At 58.1% G+C, this 27,390-nt stretch overlaps 1 protein-coding gene across 5 annotated transcripts in view; it reads left to right on the top strand.

The window, feature by feature from the left end:
- The window catches only part of IL16 (interleukin 16), a 96,852-nt gene that overhangs the window by 66,462 nt on the left and 3,000 nt on the right, over positions 1-27,390 (top strand). For 2 of the 5 annotated variants that reach the window (XM_082736216.1, XM_082736217.1), the window contains 11 exons: positions 403-517; positions 5,859-5,932; positions 6,541-6,757; positions 7,135-7,252; positions 9,318-9,450; positions 13,289-13,376; positions 15,168-15,646; positions 19,076-19,226; positions 21,055-22,147; positions 23,626-23,794; positions 25,761-25,862. In XM_082736216.1, the coding sequence (XP_082592342.1) occupies positions 403-517; positions 5,859-5,932; positions 6,541-6,757; positions 7,135-7,252; positions 9,318-9,450; positions 13,289-13,376; positions 15,168-15,646; positions 19,076-19,226; positions 21,055-22,147; positions 23,626-23,794; positions 25,761-25,862 (2,739 nt within the window). Of the gene's footprint in view, positions 1-402; positions 518-5,858; positions 5,933-6,540; positions 6,758-7,134; positions 7,253-9,317; positions 9,451-13,288; positions 13,377-14,684; positions 14,911-15,136; positions 15,647-19,075; positions 20,689-21,054; positions 22,148-23,625; positions 23,795-25,760; positions 25,863-27,390 lie in introns of those variants that run through there. The other 3 variants (XM_082736218.1, XM_082736220.1, XM_082736219.1) reach the window with 3 other exon arrangements.

Here is a 27,390-nt window from a genome sequence, read left to right as displayed (position 1 = left end):
AATTACTCCCGCGGGCGTTTGTTGCTTGGATCTCCTTGAAGGTCCAAGCGCAGCCTGTGGGTTAGGTTACGAGCATCATTTCCCACGGGGCTGACCCGGGGCTCGGAGACAGACTTGCCGGAAAGAGCGGCCGAGCCAGGGCTCAGCGTCGTGACGAGGTCTCGGGCCACATCCCTGGCTCTGGGTCAGGACATCAGACCCGCAGGAGAGCCCGTGACCCCACGCAGCCCAGTGTGGCTCGGAAGTCCTGGTTTTCCCCAAGGCCGGGGGTCTGTGAGGCCAAGGGCACCTGTCTCCTCCCCGGGACCTTGGCTCAGGGTTGGGGCAGGCGCTCGGCAAACATCAGCCCAAGGAATAGCGCGGACCCCGCTCCTGACACATACTTTCCTCTTCTCTCCTCAGGGCCTGGGCTTCAGCATCGTTGGGGGAAAGGATAGCATTTATGGCCCCATTGGAATTTATGTCAAAACCATCTTTCCGGGGGGAGCAGCGGCGGCGGACGGAAGGCTGCAGGAAGGTAGAGCTCCCGTGTCTCACCGGCAGACAGACTCGCGCGGCCCTAGGAGAGGGTGGAAAGCAAAATGCCTCTGCAGCCTTCAGAATCCGGCTTGCATGCGTCTGGGGTCCGCAGTCCCTGTCCCTGCCCATGCCGTCGGGCAGGCACTTTGCTGGGTGTGTTTGCCCTCAGTCCGGGTCCTGTGGCCGGCCTGGGACAGAGGCCCGAGCTGTCTGGTTCTCTTCCTTTCCTTTCCAAGGGCCCCTCTCCTTCTGTCCTGCCCTCCCTGACCACAACCACAGGGAAATCAGGCCTTGTGCTTCTGATGCATCTGAGAAACACTCTCTGAGAGCGGGCAGTGCTCCCGGCTCTAGGAGTAGAGGTCATGACCGCGTATGATCTTTCTTCTGTGGAGCTCACAGTCCACCGGGTAAGGGGCCCGGGGAACAGAGCTACCTCGTGAGGGCCCTTCCCGTCTTCTTGTCCTGGAGGGCCCGGGATTTCTCCCCACCCCAACACCCCCCCAAAGTAACTTTTGGAGCATTGGACAACAGTCTTGGTCTGAAGATACCCACAAATTGCAACCAGGGGCAAAAATTCAAGGGGAGCAGGCACCTCTTGAGCCGAGGGCAGCCCCTGCTGGCCAGACACTGGGTTACACAAGGGATGCTTGGGAGAGGCGGTGTCACAGCTGTCCCCACCCTTCTCCGCCAGGCCAGTCTCCAGGCTGTGCTGGGAGCCTGACCCCCTTTAAGAACCTCACTTGTTCGGCCTCCTGTCTTCCTACCGTTCCCAACTGAAGAATGGTTTTCCTGCTTCTAAATGGCTGGGGAAAAAGTCAAAGGAATTTATAATTCTTTTGTGGCAAGTGAAAACTGCATGATATTCAAATTTCAGGATCCCCAGAAAAGCTGCAGGAGGCTACAGCCGCGGGCACAGCTGTCTTGCTCACCCGCGGTCTGAAGCTTGGGCTTGTGACCACAGTCTTGTGTCATTGCGACGGAGGGCCCGTGGCCAGCAAAGCCCACCATGTTTGCTCTCTGGCCCTTCCTAGGACGAGTTCGTTGATATCAGGGTTATGCAAGATAACGCATTCGGACTTTATCGAGGGAGCAAGGGGGAGTCTTTGAAGGTTCTTATAATTTGGGAGGGACCAGCTGTGCCCAGGGTTCTTAGGGGACTCGGGAAGCAGGGTGTGGGATGCAGCGGGCTGGCCGGAGAGCAGAGGTGGGCAAGCCCGCGGAGAGGCCGTTGAAAGAGCCAGGCTCCAGCTCGGCTCTCAAGGCTTCTCTAGGGGAGGAGGAAGGAGCAGAGGAGACAGCCTCCCCGAGGCGGGCGTGAAGGGAGGTCAGAGAGAATGCTCGGGCCTTAGAAACAGGACCAGGTGACAGAGGAGGAGGCCAAGGACGGCCAAGGAGGATGCCCGGGTTTGCGCCCTGGCGTGCAGGGGTGCCGTGCGGGGCAGCCACGCAGGCGGCCACTAGGTGGGGCTGTGCCGCAGGCGGCGGAGCCGGGTCCGCCCTGGGAGGGAGCAGGGCTGGATGTAGATCTGGGGGGGCTGCACACCTGCAAATAGTCGAGTTATAGGGCAGGTGAAGGAGGTGTGGGGGGGAGAGGAGGGCGGAGGCGCGGCTCTAGGGGAATCGCCTAATCGAGAGGCAAGTAAAGACGAGAATCCGTGAGACGAAGGGAGGAAAGCGGAATCAGAGTCTTGCGGTGTTTCCTGAGCTTCTGTGCTCTCCCGGGTTTAAATGAAGGTGGGGGAGGGGTTTAAATGAAGGTGGGGGAGGGGCTTAAATGAAGGTGGGGGAGGGGTTTAAATGAAGGTGGGGGAGGGGTTGAGCGGCAAGAAAAAGGGTACCGAGCTCTGTTTTCTTTCCAGAATGCAAGTGGTTTGAGGCGCGCTTCTCGATCCCCACTATTTGTCTCACCTTGTGAATACCGACCCTAAAAAATTTCAGTGGGAAAGACACTGAGTCTTCCCCCAGCCCCTGATTCTAGCCCCAAATGACTGACCAGATTACCCTGTTGTATCTCTTTCAAAGTCAAGTTTTAGAATCTGCCCTTGAGCCCATGAGGTACATCCAACTGCAACCAAACTTTGGTGCACAGATCAAGGCTCACGATGTTTTATTTGCATAACTCTCAATACACAAACGATTGTGTAAGATTGATTTGGCAAAACAAAGTTTAATCACTTCCCACCAGATAATGGCCACAGAAGCGCTGGGACTCTCCAAAGAGCCCAGAGCTGGGCTATGTAGTTCTGTTAAGGCTGACAGGAGAAGTTCAGTCCATTCTGTCATGAAGGTTGGTCAGAGTGGCCATGTCTCAAGAAGTGAAGAAAGGCGGCCCCATGTCCACTGCCGTGTTGTTTATAGCAGCCAAGATAGGGAAGCAACCCAGGTGTCCACGGATGAATGAATGGGTGAAACTGGCCTGTGTGTGTGTGTGTGTGTGTGTGTGTGTGCGTGTGCACGCACATAATGGGCTATTGCTCAGTCATACAATAAGAATGCGATCATGCCGTCTGTGACGACATGGATGGACCTGGAGGGCATTATTATAAGTGAAATAAGTCAGACAGAGAAAGACAAACACCGTAGGATTTCACCCGCAGGCAGAACCCAAACTACACACCAGTGAACAAGCCCACAAACACCTACGACAGAAAGAGAAACGGACGTGCGCGCAGAGGATGAGCTGGGTCTGCCCGGGGAGACGGGGGAGTGAAGTAGGTGATGGGGTACAGTAGGTCAAGAGGGACGAAGTTCCGGTGATGAGATAAAGACGTCACGGGGGAGAAAAGTGCAGCGTTGGGAACGTGGTCAGCGATGTCGGGATGACTCTGGGTGGCACGGATGGCGACCGCGCTTCCTCGGTGAGCATTTCGTCACATCCATAGTTGTCGAGTCGTCATGCTGCAGACCTAAAACTAGTGTGTCCACTGTCCTTCGACGTCAAGACGTAAGCGTTAGCGGCCGGAGCACCCAGAGCGTCGATGAGGCTCACATCTTTGTCATCGACCCGTCAGCCTCTTGTCCATGGCGGTAAAAAGGAATGGTCATTTCTGAAATACGTTGTCTCTTCTTCCTTCGGACACATTAGTTACATTTTGATTATTTAAAAAAAAAATTTTGTCTGTTTCTACTCCGCTTGGACTCTCTGAAGTCCAAGGTTCTTCCTTGGGTGGGTTCTTCCATTTTTGGTCAAATTCTGGTGGCTTCACCGATGACGCTGATTTGAATTCTCTGCCCAGCCCACTTCTGCCCTTTATTTCTGACCCAAGGATGTGTTGGATAAAGTACCTCATTTAAACTTTGAATTGAAGTACGGCAGACGTAGGAGTTGATGATACAGTGGCCCGTGGAGCTGAAGCCCACAGGACCAGGATTTACCTGCCCACACAGGACAGGAGATACAGCTTTGTGTCCCCAGGAACCTTGGAGAACTTGCTTGAAGCCTTGATACCAAAGAGTTCCCCTGTGAGAGGCCATCGGGACCCAGAGAAGCAGAGAGGAAGCTTCACTTTGCCCGTAGCTCTTGGGCGTGAGGAAAGACTTCTCCCCACAGGCAAAGGAAGACCCAAGCCTGCATCACGTATGCGTGTCCTGGGCACATTGGCATCCCTACTGGGTGCAGGACACCCCAAGCCAAGAACCTAACCTCAGCGCTAGTCTTGGAGGAGGGAAAACCTCTGGTTGCCCCCGGAGAGCAAGGAAATGTTCCCACCCAGCAGCGGGGGGTGTAGGGAAGTCCCTGAGAAAAACGGGCCACAGAAAAATGAGCTCGACACAGAGACACCTCAGGAGGTGGGGAAACTTCGCTAATTAATGAGCGTTGGTGGGAATAACAGGAGGATAAGCCCTCAAAAACCCAAGATCACGGAACCATCTAAGACACTATAGAACGACCACTTTTAACTATGCATTTTTAATTAAGTTTTTAAATTTTAATTCCAGTCCGTTAATGTAGAGCTTTGCAATCGCTTCAGGTGTGCAATAGAGAAATTCAGCACCTCCTGACATCACCGGGGCCCGTCATTCCTTCACCCCATCACCTCGTCCCCCCACCCCCCAGCCACGTCCCCGCTGGGGGCCAGCACTGCGTCCCCAAGGGTTCCGCGTCTGTGTCTTGGTTCGTCTCTTTTTCTCTTTGTTTTGTTTCCTAAACGTCGCACACGAGTGGAGTCATATGGTATTTGTCTCTCCCGGACTGACTCACCTCACTCAGCAGAATACCCTCCAGTTTCATGCGTGTTGTTGCAAGGGGCAGGATTTCGTTCTTTTTACGGCTGAGTAATAGTCCATTGGGTGTGTGTACGCCACGTCGTCTGTACCTGTCCGTCAGTCCGTGGACGCTCGGGCCGCCTCCAGAATCTGGCTAGTGTCGATAACCACGTGACTGGACATAGAGGTTCATGTATCCCTTTGCGTTAGTATCTTCGTAGTTTTAGATCTGCTGTGTCTAAAGACATCGTTGAAAAGGTGCAAGAGGGAACGTGAATGACCTAGAAAGAAAAGAACACGGTGGGGGGAGAAATAACTTGGAGGGAACAAAAGGCGAGTCATGGAAACAGGGAAGTCCGTGACCAGCTCAAACCCAGGTGACCCGCGGCGAGAAGGAGAACCGGGGCTGGGCGTGACCCGGTGGGCTGCCCGGAGCGGTGGGGGACCGGGCGAGCGTCCGAGACACGTGGGGGGTGAGCGGGACCAAAGGGAGGGCGAGTTCTAGACAGCGAGGTCAGCGAGGAAGAGACGAGGCGGGCCACGTGGGATAGCGGCTGAGCACTTCCCAGAGTCATTTGAAGGCGCGAAACTTTGTGCGGGGCAGCACGCTAGGACGTCACGGCGGAGCTTCGGACCGTCCCAGACAAGAGCAAGAGCGTCTTTCAATGAACCGGGGAGGAGGGCGTGACTGGGGGAGCAGCCGGCAGCAGAAAGCCGGAGTGGAGGGTCCGCGCCCGCCGCCCGGGCTGCGATCGTTAGCGGAGGACGCAGGAGATGAAGGCGGCAGGGCCCTGAGAGAGGCGGGCGCGGGAGGCTCGGAGCGCAGACCCCGCTGTGGGAAAGGCATCAGGGAATGGGCTGTGGGAGCGTGTGGCCTGAGGGTCGGGGAGGCAGGAGGGCAGGGGCTGAACCCCAGGTGGGCAGGACAGGTCAGGCCAGGCCTTGTGGGCGGCCAGGGACCCTCGATCTGCCCTCGGGAGAGGGGAGGGACCTTGGAAGGCCGGTCACGGCTGCCCACCTGCCCCCGAGGGGGAGAGCCCCGGGCCGGGAAGCCGTTTTCCCAGACTGGGTGCGTGGATGTCCCCTCACTGGGTCACACTCCTCTCCGCTATGATCTCTCCCTCTCCCGACAGGGGATGAAATTCTGGAACTCAATGGCGAATCAATGGCCGGGCTCACACATCAGGATGCCTTGCAGAAGTTCAAGGTGACCGCTTGCTCTCCGTCCGCGGCCGGACGCCGGGGCTTCGGGCATAGGAACCAAGCTACGACCCTCCTCCACTCAAACCTGCAAATTCGAACCGTGGGATCCTTGACGTGGGGCGCCCCGCTGATGCGGGCCTGGGCCCAGCGTTAAAAAAGGACCCTGCTCGGAAAATACAAGTGTGGTCTGGGTTGCTGTCGGGATGTTTCCGCTATTTAAGATTAGCAGATGGTTTCAAAACGCTCAATGTGTTTATGGTGACATATTTTCGGATCTGCTCATAGTTTTTAAGGCAACCGGATGGTTTTAAGAACCCATGTAATGAGTTCAGTTCGAGGCTCGGTCCGTTCTGCACATCTGTGTACGCACGCGTGCGGGTTACGTGCGTGATGTGTCATAGCCGTTTGGCTACACCAGATGGATGTAGATTGTACCAAACATGCAGACACGGGCACACACGCATGTGCTCACACACACACCTGCACACGCATGCACACATGTAGGCACACATGCACTTGCGTGGGCACACACGGCAACAGGCCCGTGCATACGTGCAGACACACACAATCACACACACAGCTGCTGAACGCTACACTCTCTCTTCCTTTCAGCAAGCCAAAAAGGGGCTCCTGACCCTCACGGTGAGAACGCGCCTGACGGCCCCCCACTCCCTGAGCAGCCACCTGTCCCCGCCGCTGTGCCGCTCCCTGAGCTCCAGCACCTGTGCCACCAAGGACGGCAGCTCCTTCGGCTTGGAAAGCTCGGCCGCCCCTGCCAGCACGGCCAAGGCCAACTACAGGGTCATGGTGGAGGTCTCTCTGCAGAAAGGTAGGGGGGCAGTGCCTCTTCCTCCCCTCTCTTCCTTCACCTTCCTGCTTGGGTCTCCTGCCACCCAAGGGTCCCCCGCGCTTCCCTCCTCTGGAGTCAGTCCGAGGACAGGGCGGGGTGCGGTCGGCGAGCAGATTGCGGCCACTGCTCTGGGTGTCGGCCGAAGCCCAGGACACACCAGGCACCTTCCATCCAGGGGTTCTGTGGCCGCGGGGAAAATAGGAGAGAGCAAGGCGAGCCCCGGGCGCACCGAGAGCAGGGCTGGGGGCTCGACAGCAGCTCAGACACCGCGAGGTCTGGGGCGGGTCTTCCCCGCGGGCACCTGTGCTCCTACCCTCGTTCCCGAGCCCCCGGGCTGTCTCCGCTCTCCCTGGCAGAGGCCGGCGTCGGTCTGGGGATCGGCCTGTGCAGCGTGCCCTACTTCCAGTGCATCTCCGGCATCTTCGTCCACACGCTCTCTCCGGGATCGGTGGCACATTTGGATGGACGGCTCCGGTAGGTCCTTATTTCTGTTCTCAGAAAGGAAAAAACAAAACAAACCAAAAAACACCCTGATTTACAGCAGAGGGAAGGAATTCCTTAGAAGGCCAGGAGGTTCGTTTGGAGACGAGGTATTTAGAATGAACCAGCGTGGCTCGGAGCCTCCGTCTTCAGACTGTGGCCTCTGGACCGCCGGCATTGGAATCACTTGGGGGTTCGGTAGAAATGCAGACTCTCGGGCTCCTCTCCAGACCTCCTACGATGGAATCCACAACTTCACCAGATCCTCAGGGATCTGTGGGCACGTGGCAGTTCAATAGGCATCACCTCGGGGAATTCCAGTCGGAAACGGAAAACACAAAGTGACCACACTTTAATTCTGATGGAGCTGACCCAGAATTTATAGTGACATCGTAGGGACTCCGGTGCGGTCTGCCTGTGGACCCTGTGTGGATAAGGAGGCTTACCAAGCCAATCAGTTTCTGGATGGGAGAAACAAAATCTTTGCAGGCACCGCAGACATATCTCAGGGCAAAATACTTGTGACAGGAGCCCTGACTCTACATTTCCTTTCCGTACGTGATTGGGTTCGGGTACATTCCTCCCAGACTGACTGGTTACGATATTTGTGGCTCAGGTGTCTTCTCTTCTCTGTCTTCCCCCCCGGGTTTGAGGTTTGCTACATCAGGAAGGCTTTGCCATATTTTCCAAGATTTTCTTTCCTACGATTGCTGCGGAGGCAAAAGGGCCAGCCAGGCTCAGACACTGTCTTGGTGGTGCTTCGAGTTAGAGGCGGACTTGCCGTCATGTGTAGGGTGGTGACGGCTGATTGGCTGAGCTGCTGTGCTGTCACTGGGGACATAATGAGAATCACAGCAACTGCCTTCGCCCTAATCCCTTCCGATGACAGTCCTTCCTCCTAGACGTGTTGCTGGGCAGGGACTGTTCCCGAAGCCTCTGCTCTCCCCGGCATCTGGCGCTATACGTCTGTGGTCTTCCTTTATGTCAATGAAAATGGGTACTTTCTTAGCCGAGGTCAAGGGGGACCCACTCAGCAACACTGTAGCAGGAGGCAGTCGACCACAGTGTGGGGGTCAGTGACACCCGTCCCAGGACACCTGCGTTTCAATCCTGGCCATGCTGATGACCAGCCCTGCCAGTGGTCAGCGAACCGGGGCCCACCACCTGCTTGGTTTTTTTTTTTTTTAAATAAAGTTTTATTTAAACACAGTCACACTCATTTGTCGACATACCTGTGACTGCTGTTTTCATGGGCAACATCAGAGCTGGCTGATTGTGGCAGAGACAGTGTGGCCTGCGAAGCCTAAAGTAGTTATTATTTGGCCTTTTTCAGAGAAAGCTTTTTTTTTTAGCTCTAAGCTAGGTCTTACTGAGGAGACGATTTCACCCTGTGCCTCCGTTTCCCCGTCTGTGAGGCACAGGGGGTTGGACTGCACCATTCTCTGTGTATGGATAAATCCCTCTTTTCTTTTCTTTTTTTTTTTTTTTTTTTCCTGGTCATGTCACAGAACAAATGTGAATTTTCCATGACTCACTTCCCATCTCAGGGCCAGAATGTGCTCCCTGCCCCTTCTCCCTACTTCTTGCAAGGACTTCAGCTACTCCCCAGACAGTTATTTCTTCTCTAGCCTTCAATGCACAAAGCGTCCCTCTTTCCCTCTAACCATTCTACAGATGGGAACGCCAAGGCCCAGAGAGCGGCTGTGATTGGTTAAATCACGGTTACTGGGTCAGTCACGTCAGCTGGTTCACCTACGCCCTCAGTCTCCATCAGGCAGAGTTTAACGGGGGAAAAGGAGGAGGAAGGTTACGGACAAACTTTTGCTCACGGGGCATGACAGGTGCCCCCCACCGTGGCTGCGCAGTGAGGGGGCGAGTTGTGAACGGCTCTGGTCTGTCCTGCTCTGAGGCTCCGTTGGGTGGCGAAGGAGCTCTTCTTGTTGGTGGAGTTTTTAGGTCTCATCGAACAGCCCAGCTCGGAGTGGGGCTCCCGGGAAGGGGGCGTCTGCATGCCACGCTGGTTGGCCTGCTGACCGCGGCCCCGTGTGTGCCCTCACAGGTGCGGTGACGAGATCGTGGAAATCAACGACTCCCCCGTGCACTGCATGACACTCAATGAGGTCTACGCGGTCCTGAGTCGCTGCAGTCCCGGGCCGGTCCCCATCATCATCAGCCGACACCCAGACCCGCAGGTAACATCCGCCGGGACATCGTCCCCACCCAGGCTCCCTCTTCCGGGATTCAGCTTCGAACAAGACATAGACAAAAGCAGGTGATGCTGGTTGGGTTTGGACTTGAATTTCCAAGAACCTGCTCCGAGTGTGATAACATGTGTCCGTAGCAGGGCTCAACTGGCAGAGTCCTAGACAGCAGGGGCAACCGGCGTGAGCTTAGGGGGAGGCTTGAGGTTGGGTTGCAAGCTCACGGGCAAGAGACTATAGACAGGGCATCTCTCCTAGAGAGGCCAGGAGTCAGACAGCTCACCCGCACGTCTCGCAGGGACCTGCTGCGTGACAGTCCAGCTCAGAGCAGACGAAGCTGGACACGTCCTAGCGCCCAGTCCTGCCCTCTGGAAGCTCGGGGTCTTCCTAGAGACACTGACGCTGGGATGATTGCAGCACAAAGGGCAGAGTATGCTGGGGACGGAGGGAGACAGAAAGGAAGGCTGGCAGAGCAAGAAGCACCAGGAGATCGCTGGCTCCGGGTGAGGAGCTTGGAGGGGGTCCTTCCTGGAAGGGGGGACACAAAGTTCTTTGGCAGAGTCATGTAGGGACCTGTCACAGGGGAGTGGCGGGTTCTCGTGCGGCTGGGATGTGGGGACTGAGTGGAGAGGCCCAGGGTCCAGGTCGGCATGGCCCCGGAGCGACACGGTGGTGGGCTTCCCTCGGGGTGCTCGGTTCACACTGTGTTCTGTGGGGGTGAGGAGCTGCGGGGCGACGGGGGCCGTGGGAGGAATATGTCACATTTTGTCTTTTAACCACTGATGGTGCCGTGGAGGACAGGGTGGGGGACGGGGTGGGGGAAGTCAGTGTCTCTAACAGGGTGGGGGACGGGGCGGGCGGCAGGGTGCGGGATGGGGTGGGGGACAGTGGGGGACGGGGTGGGGTGGGTGCAGCCAGGAGTCTGGAAGAGGAAGGAAACAGATGGCGAGAGCCTGACTACACAGTAGATGTGAGCAGAAGATGGAGGAGAAGGGGGTGTGGGGACAACTCGGGGAGAACTGGTCCAGCTGTTGGCTGATTAGCCTGGGGCAGGGGGCTCTCTGCTGACGGGGGTGTTTTCAGGTCGGAAGACTGAGCTATGACAACCGCACCCACAGTAAGGAGAAGACAAGGAGGAGGAAGGGGCCTTGGGAGGGAGGAAATGGTCTCACGAGGGGCATAAAGAGATTGAGGTGCCATGGGGTGCCCAGGAGATGGTCAGATCCAATGGCTGATGCGTGGGGTCAAGTTCGGAGTGAGCCTCCGAGGCGGAGGTTGTGGGCACCGGTGAGGTTCTCCGGGAGCCTGCTGGGTCCCCATCTCTACTCACGGAATCTTTGTAGGTACCGGGCGTATTTGCCGAAAGACGTGACGTGCACGGGTGCATTTAGTTGTTGAAACACCCTCTGAAGTCAGTGTAATTCTCCCTTCCAAGCCACAGGGGAGGTAACCAAGGCACTGGGCTCCTGGTGGAGCTACCATGTGAGGAGCTCGGCTTTAAAGCCTGTCTCTTGACAGCAGACTGCAAACTCCCCGTGGAAACAGGGCAGAGACGGGATCACGGACCAGATCCAGACGCTCCTTGGGTCATGGGGTTCAGACCCAGGTCCGTTCCTCTGGGGGGCGCTGCGTGGTGAGGACCCGAGGCAAAAGCAGACTTCCTAGGAAGGCCAGCAAGGGATTCATCTAAACCTCCGGAGGCAGAAGAAAAGAGAGCCGCTCAGTGTGTCTTGCTGTGCTGGGGCACCACGGGGAGAGGACAGTGGCCTAGGACTCGGGCGTGGGACCACAGCCGGGGACCCTGGCCTCGTGGCGCTTGGTTCTAGCCAGAGGGGTGGGACACGCACACAGAGAGGCCACGAGGGGTGAGGGCTATGGGGGCGAGGGTTCAGGGTTCCAGTGGCCCAGAAAACCGAGCCAGGTCTTGAAAGGACAGCCAGGGGGTGGGGCAAAGGCAGCGCAGGGAGGCAGGTCCTATGTGCTCACCTGGCCCTGTCCAGCTCGGCTCCTCACTCTCAGTGACTCCTGGGACATCCCAGCACCTCTCGTTCCTCAATTCTGGAATCGGGGAAGCGTTCTGGACCCGGCAGGATGGCTGCTTATTCTAAATCCCTGCGTTGAGAATTGACCGTTTCCTGGGCATTGTGTCCAGGGCGTTGAATGATTTGTTATTATTTTTTTTATCGTGGTAAAACACATCCAACATAAACTCACCATCTTCACCATTTTAAGCGTATGGTTTGGTGGCATGAAGGACCTTCTCCTCCTCGGCACCAGCGCCGCCATCCGTCTCTGTATCTCTTTTCACCTCGTAAAGCTGCAGCTCTGGTTCACGAAACAGCTTGCTGTCCTCTCTCCCTCCGGCCCCTGGAAACCCGCATTCTTCTTTCTGTCCCTGTGGTTCTGACGACCTCGGGTACTTCATAGAAGTGGAATCCTACAGGACTTGTCCTTTTGTGACTGAATTATTTCACTCAGTAAATGTCTCCAAATTTCATCCACGTGGTAGCAGGTGTCAGCCTTTCCTTCCTCGTGGAGGCTGCTCAATACTCCATTGTGCGCAGTGTAGTTTATCTGCTCATCTATCAACGGACGCTCGGGCTGCTTCGCCTTTTAGCTATTGTGAATAATGCTGTTATCTGAGTCCTTGCTTTCCGTCGTCTTTGGGTATGTGTCCAGAAGAGAAATTGTTAGACCGTAGGATAATTCTATTTTTAATTTTTTGAGGAACTGCCACAGTGTTTTCCACAGCAGTGGCACTCACATCCTGATCAACACATGTTGTTTCCTGTTTTTTGATAGCACTCATGTTATGGTGTGAGGCAGTACCTCATTATGGTTTTGATATGCATTTCCCCAATGATGAGTGATATTGAACACCTTTTCATGTACTCACCAGCCATTTCTATGTCTTCTTTGGAGAAAAGTCTATTCAAGTCCCGTGCTCCTTTTTAAATTGGGCTGTTTGATTTTGTTGTTGTTGTTGAATTGTAGGGGTTCTTTATATATTCTGGGTCATAATCCCTTAGAAGATATATGAATATTTTCTCCCATTCCATAAGTTGCCTTTCACTTGGTTGATTGTGTCTTTAACATACAGATCTTAAGGTTGACATAGTCAGATTTACCTATTTTTATTGTTGTTGCCTGTACTTTTGGTGTCGAATGGTTTATTTTTTTAAAAACCCTCTGACCTCAATGGGAAATAGGTTGTATTATTACCTTACAGAAGAAGAACTTGAGACTTGGGAGGCTAAGTGGCTTTCTAAGAGTCTATGACTAGAAAGTGGAGGAACTAGGACTTGAATATAAGTCTGTTTGGCTCCAAAAGTCATACTCTCAACTATTATTCTAAGGTGATTAGTGACCTGTGACAGTAAAATGATGTTGGTAACGATGACGATGATGGTGATGATGATGACGATGGTGATGGTGATGATGACAATGATGGTGATGGTGCTGATGGTGATGAGGATGATGAGGACAGTGATAATGATGCTGGTGGTGATAAAGATGATGACAATGATGATGATGACAATGATGATGGTGACGATGATGGTGATAGTGATGACGATGGTGATGGGGATGTTGACGATGGGGATGGGGATGTTGACAATGATGGGGATGGTGATGATGGTGCTGATGGTGATGATGATGGTGATGAAGATGATACAATGGTGGGGATGATGGTGATGACCATGATGATGATGACCATGGTGATGATGAAGACGACAGTCACAACATTGACAACGACAATGATGACAAGAATGACAAAGCCCGATGCGCACATTTCTGCTGTTTTCCTTGAGTAAGTGACTCGTATTTCCAGGTGTCTGAACTGCAACTCAAGGAAGCTGTGGCCCAGGCTGTGGAGAGCGTCAAGTTTGGAAAGGAGAGGCATCAGTGGAGTCTGGAAGGTAAGGGAGACAGCAAGCTCTGACTTGAACATCTTGCCCTTCTTAGATAGCTTAGGGCTTCGCCATTCACTCACCTTCTACCCCAGCGACGTAACAGTGACCACAGACAAGCACGACGCATGGACAAAGGCTGAAGGCTAGCTGCCCACCAGCTAAGCCAGACTCACATTTTCGCTTTGTTTGGGAAGCACGGGATGACAGAAGCATCTGAATTTGATTTTTTTTTCAATGGGGAGGCAGGTTCCCAGCCTCTGGAGTCCACAGTGTCCCCTGTTATCTGACACCAAGCTGCCTGTAATCACTCTGTGTGGTGCATCTAACTAGGTTAGATGAGTCCAGTGCCTGGGCTACTGGGCTCTAATTGCTCAGTGCTAGGCTCTAATTGCTCAGTGCTCAACCATGGAGCAAACGGTAGAACTACATGCAAATTATCAACAAGAAGGCTCATCTCTCTGCAAATGATCCAAGAAATGAAGGCTCACAAAATCTTATTTCAACTCTGTTCTACTATCTTTACCCACTCGACATGCATTTATGCTCAGGAAAATCTAGCCGAGAAGCTCACCAACGTTTTGACAGCGGTTCCCTCCAGCTGGTAGGACTGCTGCTGAATTTTCACTTTCATTTCTTCCTTTTTGTGGCTGAATTTTTTTTCTAAGGAGGGTGCGCTATTTTACGGCCAGGATAAAGCAAAAAGAAAGTTTTTTTCTTGAAAGAGGATTCGAGCTGTGAGCTTGGCTGATTGTGATTTTCTCCTAAAGTTTAGGATTCTCTTCCTTGGGGCTCTCCTAGCTCTCCTGGCCTTCCAGAATGAGCAGGAATTTGAGCAAAAGGCTGGGTTTCAGCCTGCTCCCACTCCTTGGAGCACTGACTCGAGGAAAGAAACACCTGGAACAGTTTGTCGCTAGAGGAAGGTTGTGTGGATGGTCCCTGGTGCTGAGAATGGGTGTGTTGAGGGGATGGCCCAGGAAGAAAGGCTAGATGGGAGGGAAGTGAAAGGGAGGCTGTGGCTAAGAAACTGTGGTTTTGGGTCTTGATTTGCGCTCAGCTGGAAGAAATGGTAGTCTCGGGGCACTGGGTGGCTCAGTGGGGTAAGCCTCTGCCTTCATCTTGGGTCATGATCTCAAGGTCCTAGGATGGAGCTCCCTCAGCAGGGAGCCTGTTTCCCCTTCTCTCTTGGCCTGCCTCTCTGCCTGCTTGTGATCTCTCTCTCTGTCTCTGTCAAATAGATAAATAAAATCTTAAAAAAAAAAAAAGAGAGAGAGAAATGGTAGCCTCTTGGGACAAGTCTCTATACACATTCACAGGTGTTTTCTCTTTTTCCTACTGAGCCCTGAAACCACCCCCATGGCCCTGGGGTTATTATCCCCATTTAGCAGATGAGAAAATGGGGTGTTGCTGGCTGGGTTCTCCCAGAAGTCAACTCTGAGACCATGTTTGGCAGGATGTGAGAGACTCCCTGTGGGCAGTCCCTGGAGAGGCCGACAGCGGCCTCTGCTCCCCACGGGTGGGACAGCACACCCTCCCTTGATGAGTAAATCGGGGATGCACCTCCGTCTCCATCGCATGGAGACTCAGAAAGGTCGCGTGATGTTCCCAGGTGGAAGTCGTACAGCTCGACCCAGGACAGACCGACACCTCCTGGGCTCCAGATCCAAAGGGACCTCAGATGAGCAGCAGACAGGTTGGGGGGGTGCAGTGGGCAACCCAGGGCCATTGGGAGCACGGGGGCCAAGGTTCTGTGTGCCCTCCAAGCTCAGCTGTAGGGGGTCCCCTGTGCTCCCACGGCAGGCGTCAAGAGGCTGGAGAGTAGCTGGCACGGGCGGCCGACCTTGGAGAAGGAGAGAGAGAAGAACTCAGCACCCCCGCATCGCAGGGCTCAGAAGGTCATGATCCGCTCCAGCAGCGACAGCAGCTACATGTCTGGGTCCCCCGGGGGGAGTCCCATTAGTGGCTTCGAGCAGCAGTCTTCTGACCCGGAAGTCTCCACCCACAGCCCCAGCCTGTCCCAGGGGCAGGAGCCGGGGACACTTCCCACGGCTCCTTCCAGGCCGCCCCAGGAGAGCCCACCCCTCCCTGGGACGCGGGACAGCCACCCGCCCCTGAAGCTGAAGAAGTCCTTCGAGATTTTGGTGAGAAAGCCCACGACCTCCAAGCCCAAGCCTCCGCCCAGAAAATACTTCAAAAGTGACAGTGACCCTCGGAAGAGTCTGGTAGAGAGAGAGGACGCCGTCGGCCCTTCTGGGCACACTGTGCCCCCGTGTGGCCAGGTAAGAGAGGGGTCTGGCGGGCCGAATGTCCTCCTGAGCTCCAGAGCCAGGGTCGTGGTTTTGTTGCTGTTGGTTTGGTGTTCGTCGTGTGCACAGTTGTTCCTGACCGCGGGCGCAGCCTTCGCCCTGGGGGAGGGTCTCCGGCTCCCTCAGCCAAGCTCCGGGCTGACTGCTGAGTCCGAGCTGGGCGGCCCGGAACCCAAGCCCACTGAGGGGCTGCGGGAACCCTTCTAGAACACGCGGGGGTCTCTGGCTGCTTTCACGGGGCTCATTCGTCAGGCTTGCATCGACGGAGCCCCAGCAGAGCTCCCGGAAGGCCCTGGGGGAGGCGCTGGCTGGGGGCTTCTGAGCGGAACTCGTTCCCCGCTTTGAGAGGGGGTTGGTCTGAGCGATGGCGAGACCCCGGCTCCTGGGGCTTTGCCAGCTCCTCTTGCCGACTCTCACTTCCTTCTGGGTGGAGTTTGGGGGGAACCAGAGTTCTCTGAACCTCAGTTTCCCTTCCTGGTCCCCGGGGCTCGCCGGTGGCTCCCTGCTCGGTATGTGGACCCACGAGGCTGAAGCCCAGCCCCGTCTCAGGCGCACACGGGTTCGCGGCTGGGATGGTCCCTCCCGCAAGTCTGTGCACGACCTCTGCGCCCCTCCCCCGCTGCCCGGGCCGCCCCCCAGAGGAAAGCCCCCGAGGCCAGCCAGGCTGCACAGTGCGGACGTCTTCATGCCATGCAGGCGTCGCCCCTGTTCGGCCCCACCCTGCTGGGGCGAGGGACCTGGTCATGGAGACGCAGCCGAGCTCCAGCTCCCTCTGCCAGCGGCCCGGCCACCTTTCCCACCCTGGACCCCTGCAGCGGCCGTGGCCACGCAGGTGGCAGGGGGACCCCAGGAAATCCCCCAACCGCCTGCCATCCGGGTTGACCATGCAGGAGGGGAGGAGGCCAGAGCGGTGGGGTGGGAAGCCTGGCGGGGGTGGGGGCTGTGAGCAGGAGGGCTGGTGGCGGAGGAGGAAGCAGGTGCTGGGAGGGAAGCAGGTCCTGCAGAGCGAGGCCGGATGTGGCGGCTTCGCTGGGCTTGTCGCGGTGGGTCTCTTCCCCGCCCCCGGCTTGAAGCAAATGTTGCTCTTTTCCTGCGGGTCTGGAAGGGCAAGTGAGGAGCCGGCAGGCCTGGAAGCCGGGCTTTTGGCTTCATTCCCGGAGACTTCGAGAAGGAGGAGGTCTGCGGGGCCTCCTCAGCCAGGTTCCTTGCTCAGCAAGGCCCTAGAGGCAGGTGTCCCCAGGCCAGCCGGCTGGAGGGAGAAGCGGGGTTTTTGCAGGAAGATCCCGCCGCGGTTTGGGGCGCGTCCTCTGAGCAGCCTTCCCTGAGCGGGGGTCCGCTGGGGTCCGCGGGGGTCCGCGGGGGTCCGCTGTCCGGCCTCCCCACCCCTGCCCACAGCTGCCTTTCTCTGTCCCTGGGCTCAGTCCCGCGTGGCCGGCAGGCCCCTCTCAGCAGCACAGGCCGCAGGAGCTACTTTTCCTGGGAGTGGGAGTCGCGGAGAAAGGACAAAACCAAGAAGTAAAGCTGGACCTCCCTCGACCATTCCTGGGGATTCCCACTGGGTGGGTCTCTGCTTGGCCCCCCTCTGCCCCCCCTTCTCTCCCAGCCCCCCTGCAGCCTTTCTCTCCGGGGTCAGCCCCGAAGCTTTCCCAACCTGAGACCCACGGGAACTTCAGACCCACCACCGAAACGACCCCGGGGATAGTTCCTTCAGCCAAAGACCAGTTCGTTCCCTTCTAGAAAATCAGCTCCGACCATCCCTCGGGCGGAAGCACACTGTCTGGCCTGTAAGCCCACGCGTCTGCCTGTCCCCTTCCCCCTCTCTCCCTCACTCGCTGAGCTCTGTGCTAGGGAAGGAGCTCGAAGTAGCTTCCAGAAAAATTTGAGTCAACTTGGATTTATTTCGAGGGCTAATTAAGGGGGGAAAAAAAAACCCTAATAATAGCAGGTGTGTTAACGAAACAGCAAAATACATTCATGTCTGTTCTGAGAGGCAACGTTGCTTTGACTAGTGGTCAGGTCAGCCTGTAAGACGGCCAGCAATCCATGGATGAGACAGATGTCCCCACACGGAGCTCCCGGTTGAGCCAAGTTGAATCCCAGCCCCCTGTCATTTTCTCGGTGTGATGAGGGTCTCAGACACCCCTGGACTAGTGTTTCAAGCTCCAAATACCACGGCCACGTCTTGTTTCTTCAAAGGACTAGTTCAAGGAGCCCAGTGATTCCTAGGTTGGTTGGTCTCCCTGTGTTTCCAAACGCTCTCCCCAAGCTAAGGTCTCTGACGGGGACCTTGGGTGGGGACGAGGCTCTGTGAACACATTTCTAGCTTCGGGAGCCCTCTGTCAAGGAAGGCTGATTGCCAATAGAGATGTTCACCTCGGGCCACAGACATCTGCCATTTCTGTGTTAGTCGCAAATGATGCATTTATTGCCCCTTTTTTCCTTCCTCTGCGGAGGAAGCCGGCAGCGTTGTCAGCCAGCCAGCCCTCACACCACCTGCCTCTGGACTGAGTGGACACGGGGCCACCACGGCGTCGTGAAGTGTTACACCTGTAGACGAACCCACACGGGGGGGTCCCTGTAATAATGCCACCCTACTCCTTCTTCTTCTCGCCTGGGCTGGCGTCATGCTTGTCCCTCTCACTGTGTCCTGCTCGCTCCTTTTCTGCCTCTCTGCCTGGGACATTCTCACTCTTTGCTCAAGAACCAGACAGAAAACATCTCTCTAGGAAGCCTCGTTCACCTGTCCTCTTCCTCAGGGCCCCAGCGGCCTCTGGTGTGTGCTGTGGGACTGCAAACCCCAGGCCAGCTGGAGACGGGTGCTTGGGGCTGGTCCGGCTGGTCCAAGCCCGTAAGGAAGGAGCCTACGACTGCATCCCGGGTTTGGTGGGGAGAAACACGCCTGCCAGGGACTGACCTGGCCACGGCAGGTGCGGAGAGGGCCGCTGGGACGCAGGTCCTGAGGGCCTGGTGTCCTCAAAGCACGCTTGTGACGGAGAGCCGTGCGGGAAGTGACAGACACGCATATGGCTCCGAGTGTCCAAACCTTACGTTCATTAAGACCAGGAGCCTGCTGTTCCCCCCTTCCCAGGCCAGAGCTTCACCTGGAGGCAGCTACCGTCCACACCCAGAGCTCCTGGTCCCTGTCTCATTGCACCCAGGGACTTTACGTCTGGCCAGGAGGAGCTCTGTGCAGGACGCGGGCTCCCTGGAAGCCGTGGGGCACCCTGGGCCTCTGGGGAGTGGACAGCCCTTGGGAGGAAGGGGCCAGCGTACAGGGCTGCCAGAGAGCCCGTCGGGGGAGCAGTGGGGCGCGGGCTCTCCGGTGCCAGCCTGCGTGTGCCGGGCCTCTCACGGCAGCAGGCCACCGTTTTCACGTGGTCTCCCTTCCTGTTTACACCACAGGAAGCCAGAGAGCGGCTGCCACCGACGCTGCCGCAGGAAGACACAGCAGGGAGAGTCCCCTGCGCCCCTGCCTGCTGCCCGGGGCCTGAGGCCGGCCCGCCCACGGCACCCTCCTCGGAGGCAGAGCCCGGGAGGAGAGGAGGCAGCCCAGGTAGGCTCTCAGCTCCGGCTTCCCAAAGGCAGGAAGGACCTTCTGGGTTAAGGTCCAGGACTGGGGCAAGGACGTGTGTTGGCGCCGGGGATGGAGGCTGTGCCCAACGGGGCAGCTGGACACAGGCTGATGAATGGGCAGGAGCCCTGAGGTGCCCGGGGGGGGGGCAGGACCCCATGGTCCAACCGGCGATGCCGTGGAGGGTCTCGGTCAGGACAGTCAGCCGCGGGACGGAGCAGGACGCCCTCTCGCATGTGGTGTCCTATGGGCCTCCAGCTGAGGCAGCAGCCTGGCGGGCGCTGTGACCAGGAGGGTGGCCATGCCCCCGGCTGGGTGTGGGGTCAGGGCATAGGACTCGGGGTCGGGAGGACCCCTGGCTCTGACCCCTCAGGTCACCTCCTTTGCTCTCCTGAGCCTCTGTCGCTCACTAGTGGGGTGTGGAAAGTCACATGTCACCCCAACCTATGTTGAATGCTGGCCCTCTGGGGCTTGGGCTAGGTGCCGAGAGAGGGAGGGACCGTGGGACAGAGAACGCACAAACCCGTTTGGGCCGTCGAGGTGCTCCCAGCGGTGGCTGCAAACTGCACGCCTGTTGGAGAAACGCTCCGTGGAGAGCACAGGAGCGGCTCCCGGAGGGTCGGGAGTGGGTTACACCTGGCTCATGTCTCCTGAGCAGGTCAGGAGTGGGTTACACCTGGCTCATGTCTCCTGAGCAGGTCAGGAGTGGGTTACACCTGGCTCATGTCCCCTGAGCAGGTGTCCCACTGCAGAGGGCTCCCCTCCTCCATGCTCCCTCCCCCTCACCACCCCAGTTGAGGAACACAGGACAGAACACCTCGGTGCTCAGCTCTAAGAGTGCCTCACGCCTTTGAGCAAAGGGCTTGCTGACTCTGACCGCGGAGCTTCCGGACGGCTCCTTGCAGCAGAGCAGTGGACAGAGGCTGAGCCGGGCCGAGAGGCCTGGGCCCGCTGGCCAAGCCTGGAATCCAGTCCCCCCGCAGATCTCCGGCTTGTGCAGAGCAGCTCTGGTTCCCTGAGGCTTCCCTAGAAGCCCCGCACCGAGACTGGGATAGCAGGGGTCAGCACTCCTCTCCCTGGGCTGCTTCCGGGGACCACGCAGCCCCTAGAACACAAATCCAGAGCAACACGTTCTGCCTCTGGGGCCAGATCGGACCCGGGGGCCACAGGACGGTCACACGTCCACTTGGCGTCTTTGCTGGCTGGTGCTTGGGGGGCCGGCTCCCTCTGTCCCCGGATCAGGGAGTCTCCCCACCTTTCCAGGGTGGGGGCGGGGTGCACAGGTGACGTAAGGTGCTGAGCAGTGAGAAGTGGGTTAAGGAGCGAGGAGAGCTAGGGGTCCCCATCGGAAGGCACGCTCGTCCCCAGTGCTGTTTAATGGCATGAGTGGTCCAAAGCAAATACGGCCGCCCTTCTGTGACCTTTGGCTTATGAGTTTGGAAGGGTAAGAACATTGCTTTGGCTTTTAAATTTGCACGACTACGGGCAGGCTGCTGTAGTGCAGCGGGAAGCGGGCAGAGTCAGGAGACGGGGCTGTCGCCGAGAGGGGAGCCCTTAATGTTGCCCAACTGAGAAGGGCCAGAGAAGGAGCCAGACCGTCTCTGCAGATCCTTCTAGCTCTAAAGCGTGGAGAAGCTGACTGTGGTTCTGCGGTGCTTGTTGCTGGCCCTGCCGTCAGGGAACAGTACCAGGGTGGGGGCAGCTGCTCCCCCAACCAGAGCTGCTCTCCTGCAGAAGGCTCCTTGCTATTTAGCTCTGAAAATAGGACGGAGGTGTAACGCTCGGCCTTGGTCTTGTTTGTGCTCCCCAGGGGCCCCAGCCTCCGCCGTGAAGCACCCTCTCCTTAAGAGGCAGGCTCGGATGGACTACAGCCTTGATAGCACCATCGAAGACCCCTGGGTTCGAATTTCCGACTGCATCAAAAACCTGTTCAGCCCCATCATGAGCGAGAACCACGGCCACGTGCCTCTGCCGCCCAGCGTCAGTCTGGGTGAAGAAGTCGGGGTACGGGGCCACCCTGATGGGACGCCGTCCAAGCCGGAGGCCGCCGGCGGTGCTCCCAAAGCTTACAAGTTGGCGGACGGCGGCACTGTGAAGAAGGGCCCCCCAGTGGCCCCCAAGCCCGCCTGGTTTCGCCAAAGTTTGAAAAGTTTGAGGACGCGTGCCCAGGAGCCGAGGCGGCTGCCCGACACAGCCTCCCCCGACCAGCCGACCCCGGCTCCCCGGGAGCGCCCGGGGCCCCCCACTCGGACCTTCTCCTCCTCCATCAAACAGAGGATCAGCTCCTTTGAGACCTTTGGCTCCTCTCCACTGCCCAGCAGAGGAGCCCAGAGACAGAGCCTGCGGGCCTCCTGGGGGGAAGCAGCACAAGCTCCGGGGGAACAAGAGGGAGGACAGGGTCCCGGCCGCTCGGGGCGAGGAGCTCCCCCCACCGTCGAGCTACAGCCACCAGAGCGAGAGCCGCCGTCACGGGGGTCCCCCAGCTCCCCCGAGAACAATGAGCCTGGTGTGTCAGCGTCCCCTCTGTCCGGACAGCAGTCCGTTCAGAAAACCCCCCTCCGTGACCCCGACCCTCTCTCGAGATTGCTGTCCGCACAGACGGAGGAGCCCCAGGGCCCCATCGTCAAGATGCCGGGCCAGCGGGCGCGGAGCTTCCCCCTGTCCCGGACCCAGTCCTGGGAGGTGAAGCCGCTGGATGAGAAGACCAGCAAGCTCTACTCCATCAGCAGCCAAGTGTCGTCGGCGGTCATGAAGTCCCTGCTGTGTCTTCCGTCTTCCGTCTCCTGGGGCCAGACACCTTGCAGCCCCAAGGAAGGGGGTTCTCCTGCGTCGTCGGCCGGGGACACCCCAGCCGCCAACAGTTCTGCAGAAACCCCTGCCTCGGACACGGGCTTCTCCCTCAAGTGAGTGTGTCCGGGACCTCCCGCAGCGTCCTGTCGGTCTTCCCGTTCTTTCTCGTCTTCTCTTTCGTAACTGGGCATAACTTTATTTACGATGTCTCGGGTACCCGAAAGGGTGGTTCTACCTGTTCTTCCCCGGGCACGTGCATGTGCGTTACATCCTCCGCAGGAAGGAGGACTTTTTCCCGACCCCTGGTCTGGGAGGGGTGGGGAACGGGGCTGTGCTGGTGGTCCCCGGTGAGCTGTCCATGAGGGGTTGGAATGAATGCACATCTGACATGTCCCGCTCCTGCTCAGGAAGACCCGACTGGAATCCGGAGGGGACGACCCTCTCCCTGTTTTTTCCATCACCCCCGAAGGAATCCACACGTCCCGAAGGAATCCACACGTCCTCTGTACGTGGCTCCCGGTCCCTGGCCTGGGCGTTAGGACGTCTGGGACCGTGTGCGGTTTCCTCACTCTCAGTTTGCCCTTCAGCTGAGGTTAGGAGGTGGGCAGGACCTGGTCCAAAAACCGGGGGACTCCCCACAGTCCCCCGGGGCTCCTGCTGGGGGGCGAGGTCCTGCCTCGAATTAGGACCACCCTGCATGTCAGAGCTTTAGCTCTTACTCTCAGACTGCCGAGACCTGTCTGAGACCTGCTGACCCTCAGATCCATGTCCCAGCCCCAGCACACAGCCCGGGAGAGAGCCCGCGTGAGCCCCGAGCACACATGGAGGGCAGGGTCTCCAGAGCCGGACACCGCACGGGGAGCTCCTGGGAGCCGGGCTGATGTGGGGGTGGCCGGGGGCCGGCTCTCTCTGGCGGAGCAGCTGTGCTCTGGTCGTGACGGCGAGGCTCACCGTTCCAGTGGGCTCTGCCCCGGGATGGCTGCACCTGCCCGCATCGGAGCTCTGCCGGCTGGAGGGCGGGGAAGCAGCTTCTCGCTGAAACCACAGTTTCCTGCAAAAACGAGGTGTAGCTGAAAAAAAAAAAAACTGGCTACAGAATATCCCAATAAGTTCCAAAGGGAAAGGAAGGGCAGTCGCCGGCTGTGTGGTGCCGCTTGTAGTTATTAGGTGCTAACAGCGGGGGATTCACGGGTGCTGACGGCTGCTGTGAAGGAGCGCAGGGGTGAGTGTGTGCGAGGCGCCGTGGCCGCGGTCCGACCCTGGCGTGGGTGCCGGTCGTCCACCCCACTGTCCTCCGGGGTGAGGTGCTGACATTGCACACCCTGACCCGGAGTCCGACACGCCACGACCTGTGACCGTGACCCCCGGACAGGGCCCTCCGCAGCCGCGTGAGCACAGAGCAGGGCTCGCCCTCCGCACGCCCACAGTCCTGATGCTTCAGTGGTGGGACGCTGGTGTCCACTCAGACTTACTCCATCAAATGACGGAACGCGCGTGGGTGCCCAGCCCCGTGCCTGGAACAGAAGGTGATGCGGTGACCGCAAGTGTCTGTAATATTCTGATCGTACCCTGTGGTGTTTCCCCCTGAAAGCCTTTCAGAGCTGAGAGAGTACACAGAGGGCCTCAGTGAGCCCACGGAAGCTGAAAGCTGGGACCACGGCTCCCCTCAGCCTGGCCAGTCGGTCATCTCCCTGCTGAGCTCCGAGGAGTTAAAGAAGCTCATTGAGGAAGTGAAGGTTCTGGATGAAGCGACGTTGAAGGTAGGCTTCCTTGGCGAGCGCTTAGAGTGACCACGGCCATGCTCCAAGCCGTGGCCAGAGCGGGTGCAGAAGTGGCCCTGGGCGGGTCCCCCTGCCCCCATGGGAGAAGGACATTGCCTCACTGGCCCACAGTAAGACCCACCCTCGAAGGATGCTTGGCAGCTCAGAAAGTGCTTTTAAAAACCTCTGGCTTATTGCATCTTTCCAGCCATTCTGGAAATGAGAAAGGTGGGGTGCGAGTTTTCTTTCTCCACGTTCTGTGCCCTATCCCTGTCCCACGGGCCGCCGGCCGGGCGTGCACGTCCAGGGACCAGCTTGTGTTAACGGAAACGCGCCATTGTAAGCGGCCTGGCTCGCGCGCTCTCACGCCGGAGACTTCCCCTGCACGGGGGGGGGAAGGGACAGCTCCCAGGGCTTGCAAGGGGCCCCCCATTTCACTCAAGTCATTGTGAAAGTCCCACTTCCCATCTGCTTCTGGGCACACCCCCTGGATGGGGGGAGGGGAAGTGGCGGCTCAGCCCGGGTGAGCAGGCGAGCACCGGCCCACGGCGTGGCCCTCCTGGGTCGTCTGGATCGGCAAGGGCTTTCTGCCCCCAGACGCGTCCAGACCGGGGTGAAAGCATTAAGGAGGCCTCGTAGCTGAAATTCCCAAGGCCAAGAGCGTTGGCACAGCCCGGCCAACACAAGACACCCTGCGCGGCGACTCACTCGTCTCCCGGACCCGGGACCACCGTCCCCCAGGGCTTCATTCACACAGAATGACGGGTCAGAAACAAAGAGCTGTCTTGTCTAGGGTGTCCCTGGGAGGCCACTTGCTTTTGTGCTGGGCAAGGGCAGGTGACCTGATACTGGGGTCAAAGTGGGGAGATTTGGGCCAGTGCTGGGATGATAGAGGTGGGTGGAGCAGTGCCCCCATCCCTCTGGGTCTCGGGGACTCCCAAACAGGCATCACAGGTCAGCTGCACACCAGGAGCTCTCGTGGTGTCCGAGCAAGGGAATCCTTTGGCACAGGGTCATCCCTAGCACCGAGGGGCTACGTGATGGCCCGAGAGCCACATGGGCCCGCCAGGGTGTTGAATTTGGTCTTTGTGGGGACTGTTGAACTATTACGTTCTAAAGAGCTGAATTGATACCTGGTGGTCGGGCTTCTCTCCTCATTGAAAGGGGGTGGCCGGGTAGCCCTGGGTCTGTGTGGCTAGGGTGCAGGGGAGACGGGCTCCCTGGTTCTCAGTGGTTCCCTTCACCCTGCAACTCCTCAGTCTGTCTGGTTTGCTCCTTTAAGGACCTGCCTGCGACGCCCCCTCCCCTGTTACTACGTATTTGAGCTTGAGGCCTCAGGTCAAGACCAGAGTGTCTGTGATTTCAGAGGACAGTCAGAGGGGTTTTTTCGGCTCCTGTGAGCCCACAGCGGGAAGCCGTGTGTGTGTGTGTGTGTGTGTGTGTGTGCTCTTGCAGGCACGTGTGTGTGCACGGGCGCCCGCGTGGGCTGTGGCTGGGACCTGGCCGAGCTCCTCCACGTGCGGCGGTGCCCCGTGAGGAGGAGGAAGAGGGCAGGGGCAGAGCCAACTTGTGCAGACCAGTCCTGACCTCCGGCCGTCCCTGCAGCCCCCTGGCTGGCCTCGCCCCACACCAAAATGGCAGAGTTGTGTTCCCCAAAGCGCCGGGTTTCCAGCCAACTTAGCGGCACCCGGCCCTGTCCAAACCCATTGTGGGTGTGGGGTGGGGCAGCCAGGAGAGGGAAAGAGGGGGGGTACCCGTTACTTTATACACGCCTTTTCCCTGCTCAAGTTCCTACGACTCCAGAAAGCACAGTGCTCCCGGTCCGGGTGATGGACGGGGTTTGAAGAAAGGCTAGAACTTGGCCTGTGGCCACGCTGGGCTCGGGGACGGAGCGAGCCTGACGTGGCTCTTCGATTGTTCGGGCCGGCCTGGTGCATGTCCTTAACAGATGTGTTTCCTTCCACAGCAATTAGACAACATCCACGTCACCGTCTTGCACAAGGAGGAAGGGGCCGGCCTGGGGTTCAGCCTGGCAGGGGGAGCGGATCTGGAAAACAAAGTGATCACGGTGAGTGGCCCGGGGCTGCGGGGGGGCAGGAGCGCTGGAGGCAACGGCCCCAGCGGAGAGGACACCTGCCAGGAAGGGCCTCACTCTGGGGCTCCGACGAGCGAGCGGCTGGCGCCGGGCCGCCGGACAGGTTCCTAGAGGGGAGCTGTGGGGACCCCACCCTTTATAAGGAGCTTAGTGATGTCCCCTACGGGACTGCACATTCGACCCTCACCGCAATCCTTCACTGAACAAGCAGGTCTCTGCGGAACCCAGACAACCTGCACACGGCGAGGGAACCTGAATCACTTGTGGGAACGCAAAATAAATGACTAAATAAATAAAAACCCCCAGGTGTCTCAGCCTCACAGCGGGGACCGCTGGGCCAGGATTTCTCGACGTCAAAGGGGACGTTCTAAGAAACAGCAAACCCAGCGAATGTCACGGGATCGTACACCTGGAAGTGGCTCATTGCGTGTTGTGCGAATTTCAAGTCAACAACAACAATTCGAAGCAGATTGTATCCAACGTCTCTTGCTCTGGACAAGGAGACGAGGAAGCTGTTCGCGGCTGGACATTTAGACCGGGATGGTTTATGGTCTCGGGGCCTCCACGGAAGGCTGCGCAGCCGGGACCCGACACCTGCGCGTGACAGCTGCGTTGTCGCAGGGGCTCCTGGTGCGGCGCACACGCATTCCCCTGCCCAGCCGGAGGCTGACCCTCCAGCTCACCACCCGCCTGCGCGGAGCACCCACCTCCCGGCCGATGACTCGGCTGTTCCGACCGCCCCCGCGTGAGTGGTGACTTCCTTCTCTGAAGCAGGTTCTCTGCCATAAGAAAGTACCGAAAACCACCCAGGACCTGTTTCTGTCCCGAGGCACACAGTCCCGGACTGCAAAGAGCCCCCGGCTGTGCGGTTGACCTTCCGTTTGAGGAGGAGTGAGAGCCGGGCCTGTGAGAAGAGCCCTTGGGATCCTGGGTTCTGCCCTGAGGGGTGACCTGTCTCCGTCCCCTTTGGCCAGCCTCCCTGGACACCAAACAGACAATGCACGTCGGCCAGGCACGGGCACCAGACTTCCTCTCTCACCCTCCGGGCGGGAACACGTCCTTTCCTTTCCCGAGTCGTCACTGCAAGAGAACCAATGCTGAGCACTGTCCTTGACCGAGGGCCGTGCCGGACACTCACTGGCTCGTGTCAACCATCTTCCCCCTGACTCAGGGAGCGGGGGTGGACAAGGAGGGACTCCGGCAGGGGACGGAGATGCCTACCAGAACTTCTGCTTCGTCCCTGGGTCTCCTACAGAGCCTGGAGAGCCTCGCTACGTCTGTCTGCGACACAGAATTTTTCGGAAACCAAAATAACGGAGAGAAGCTGAGGGCCTGGTTTGCACGATGCTGTCGCACGTCTCAGTGACAGCCCCAGCACGTCGTCGCGCAGTCCCTTCGCGCTGTGCACGGTAGAACTGGGTAGAAAGGGGACCGGGAGGGGTCCCCTTTCAGCAAAATAGAAATTCTGGGTCAGAATTTCTGCGGGAGGAGCTTTAAAAAA

This window comes from Mustela nivalis (genome assembly GCF_964662115.1).
Source record: "Mustela nivalis genome assembly, chromosome: 6".
In the NCBI taxonomy this organism is placed as follows: domain Eukaryota; kingdom Metazoa; phylum Chordata; class Mammalia; order Carnivora; family Mustelidae; genus Mustela; species Mustela nivalis.
Note: the sequence above shows the minus strand (reverse complement) of the source record. Positions and strands in the feature narration are given on the sequence as shown.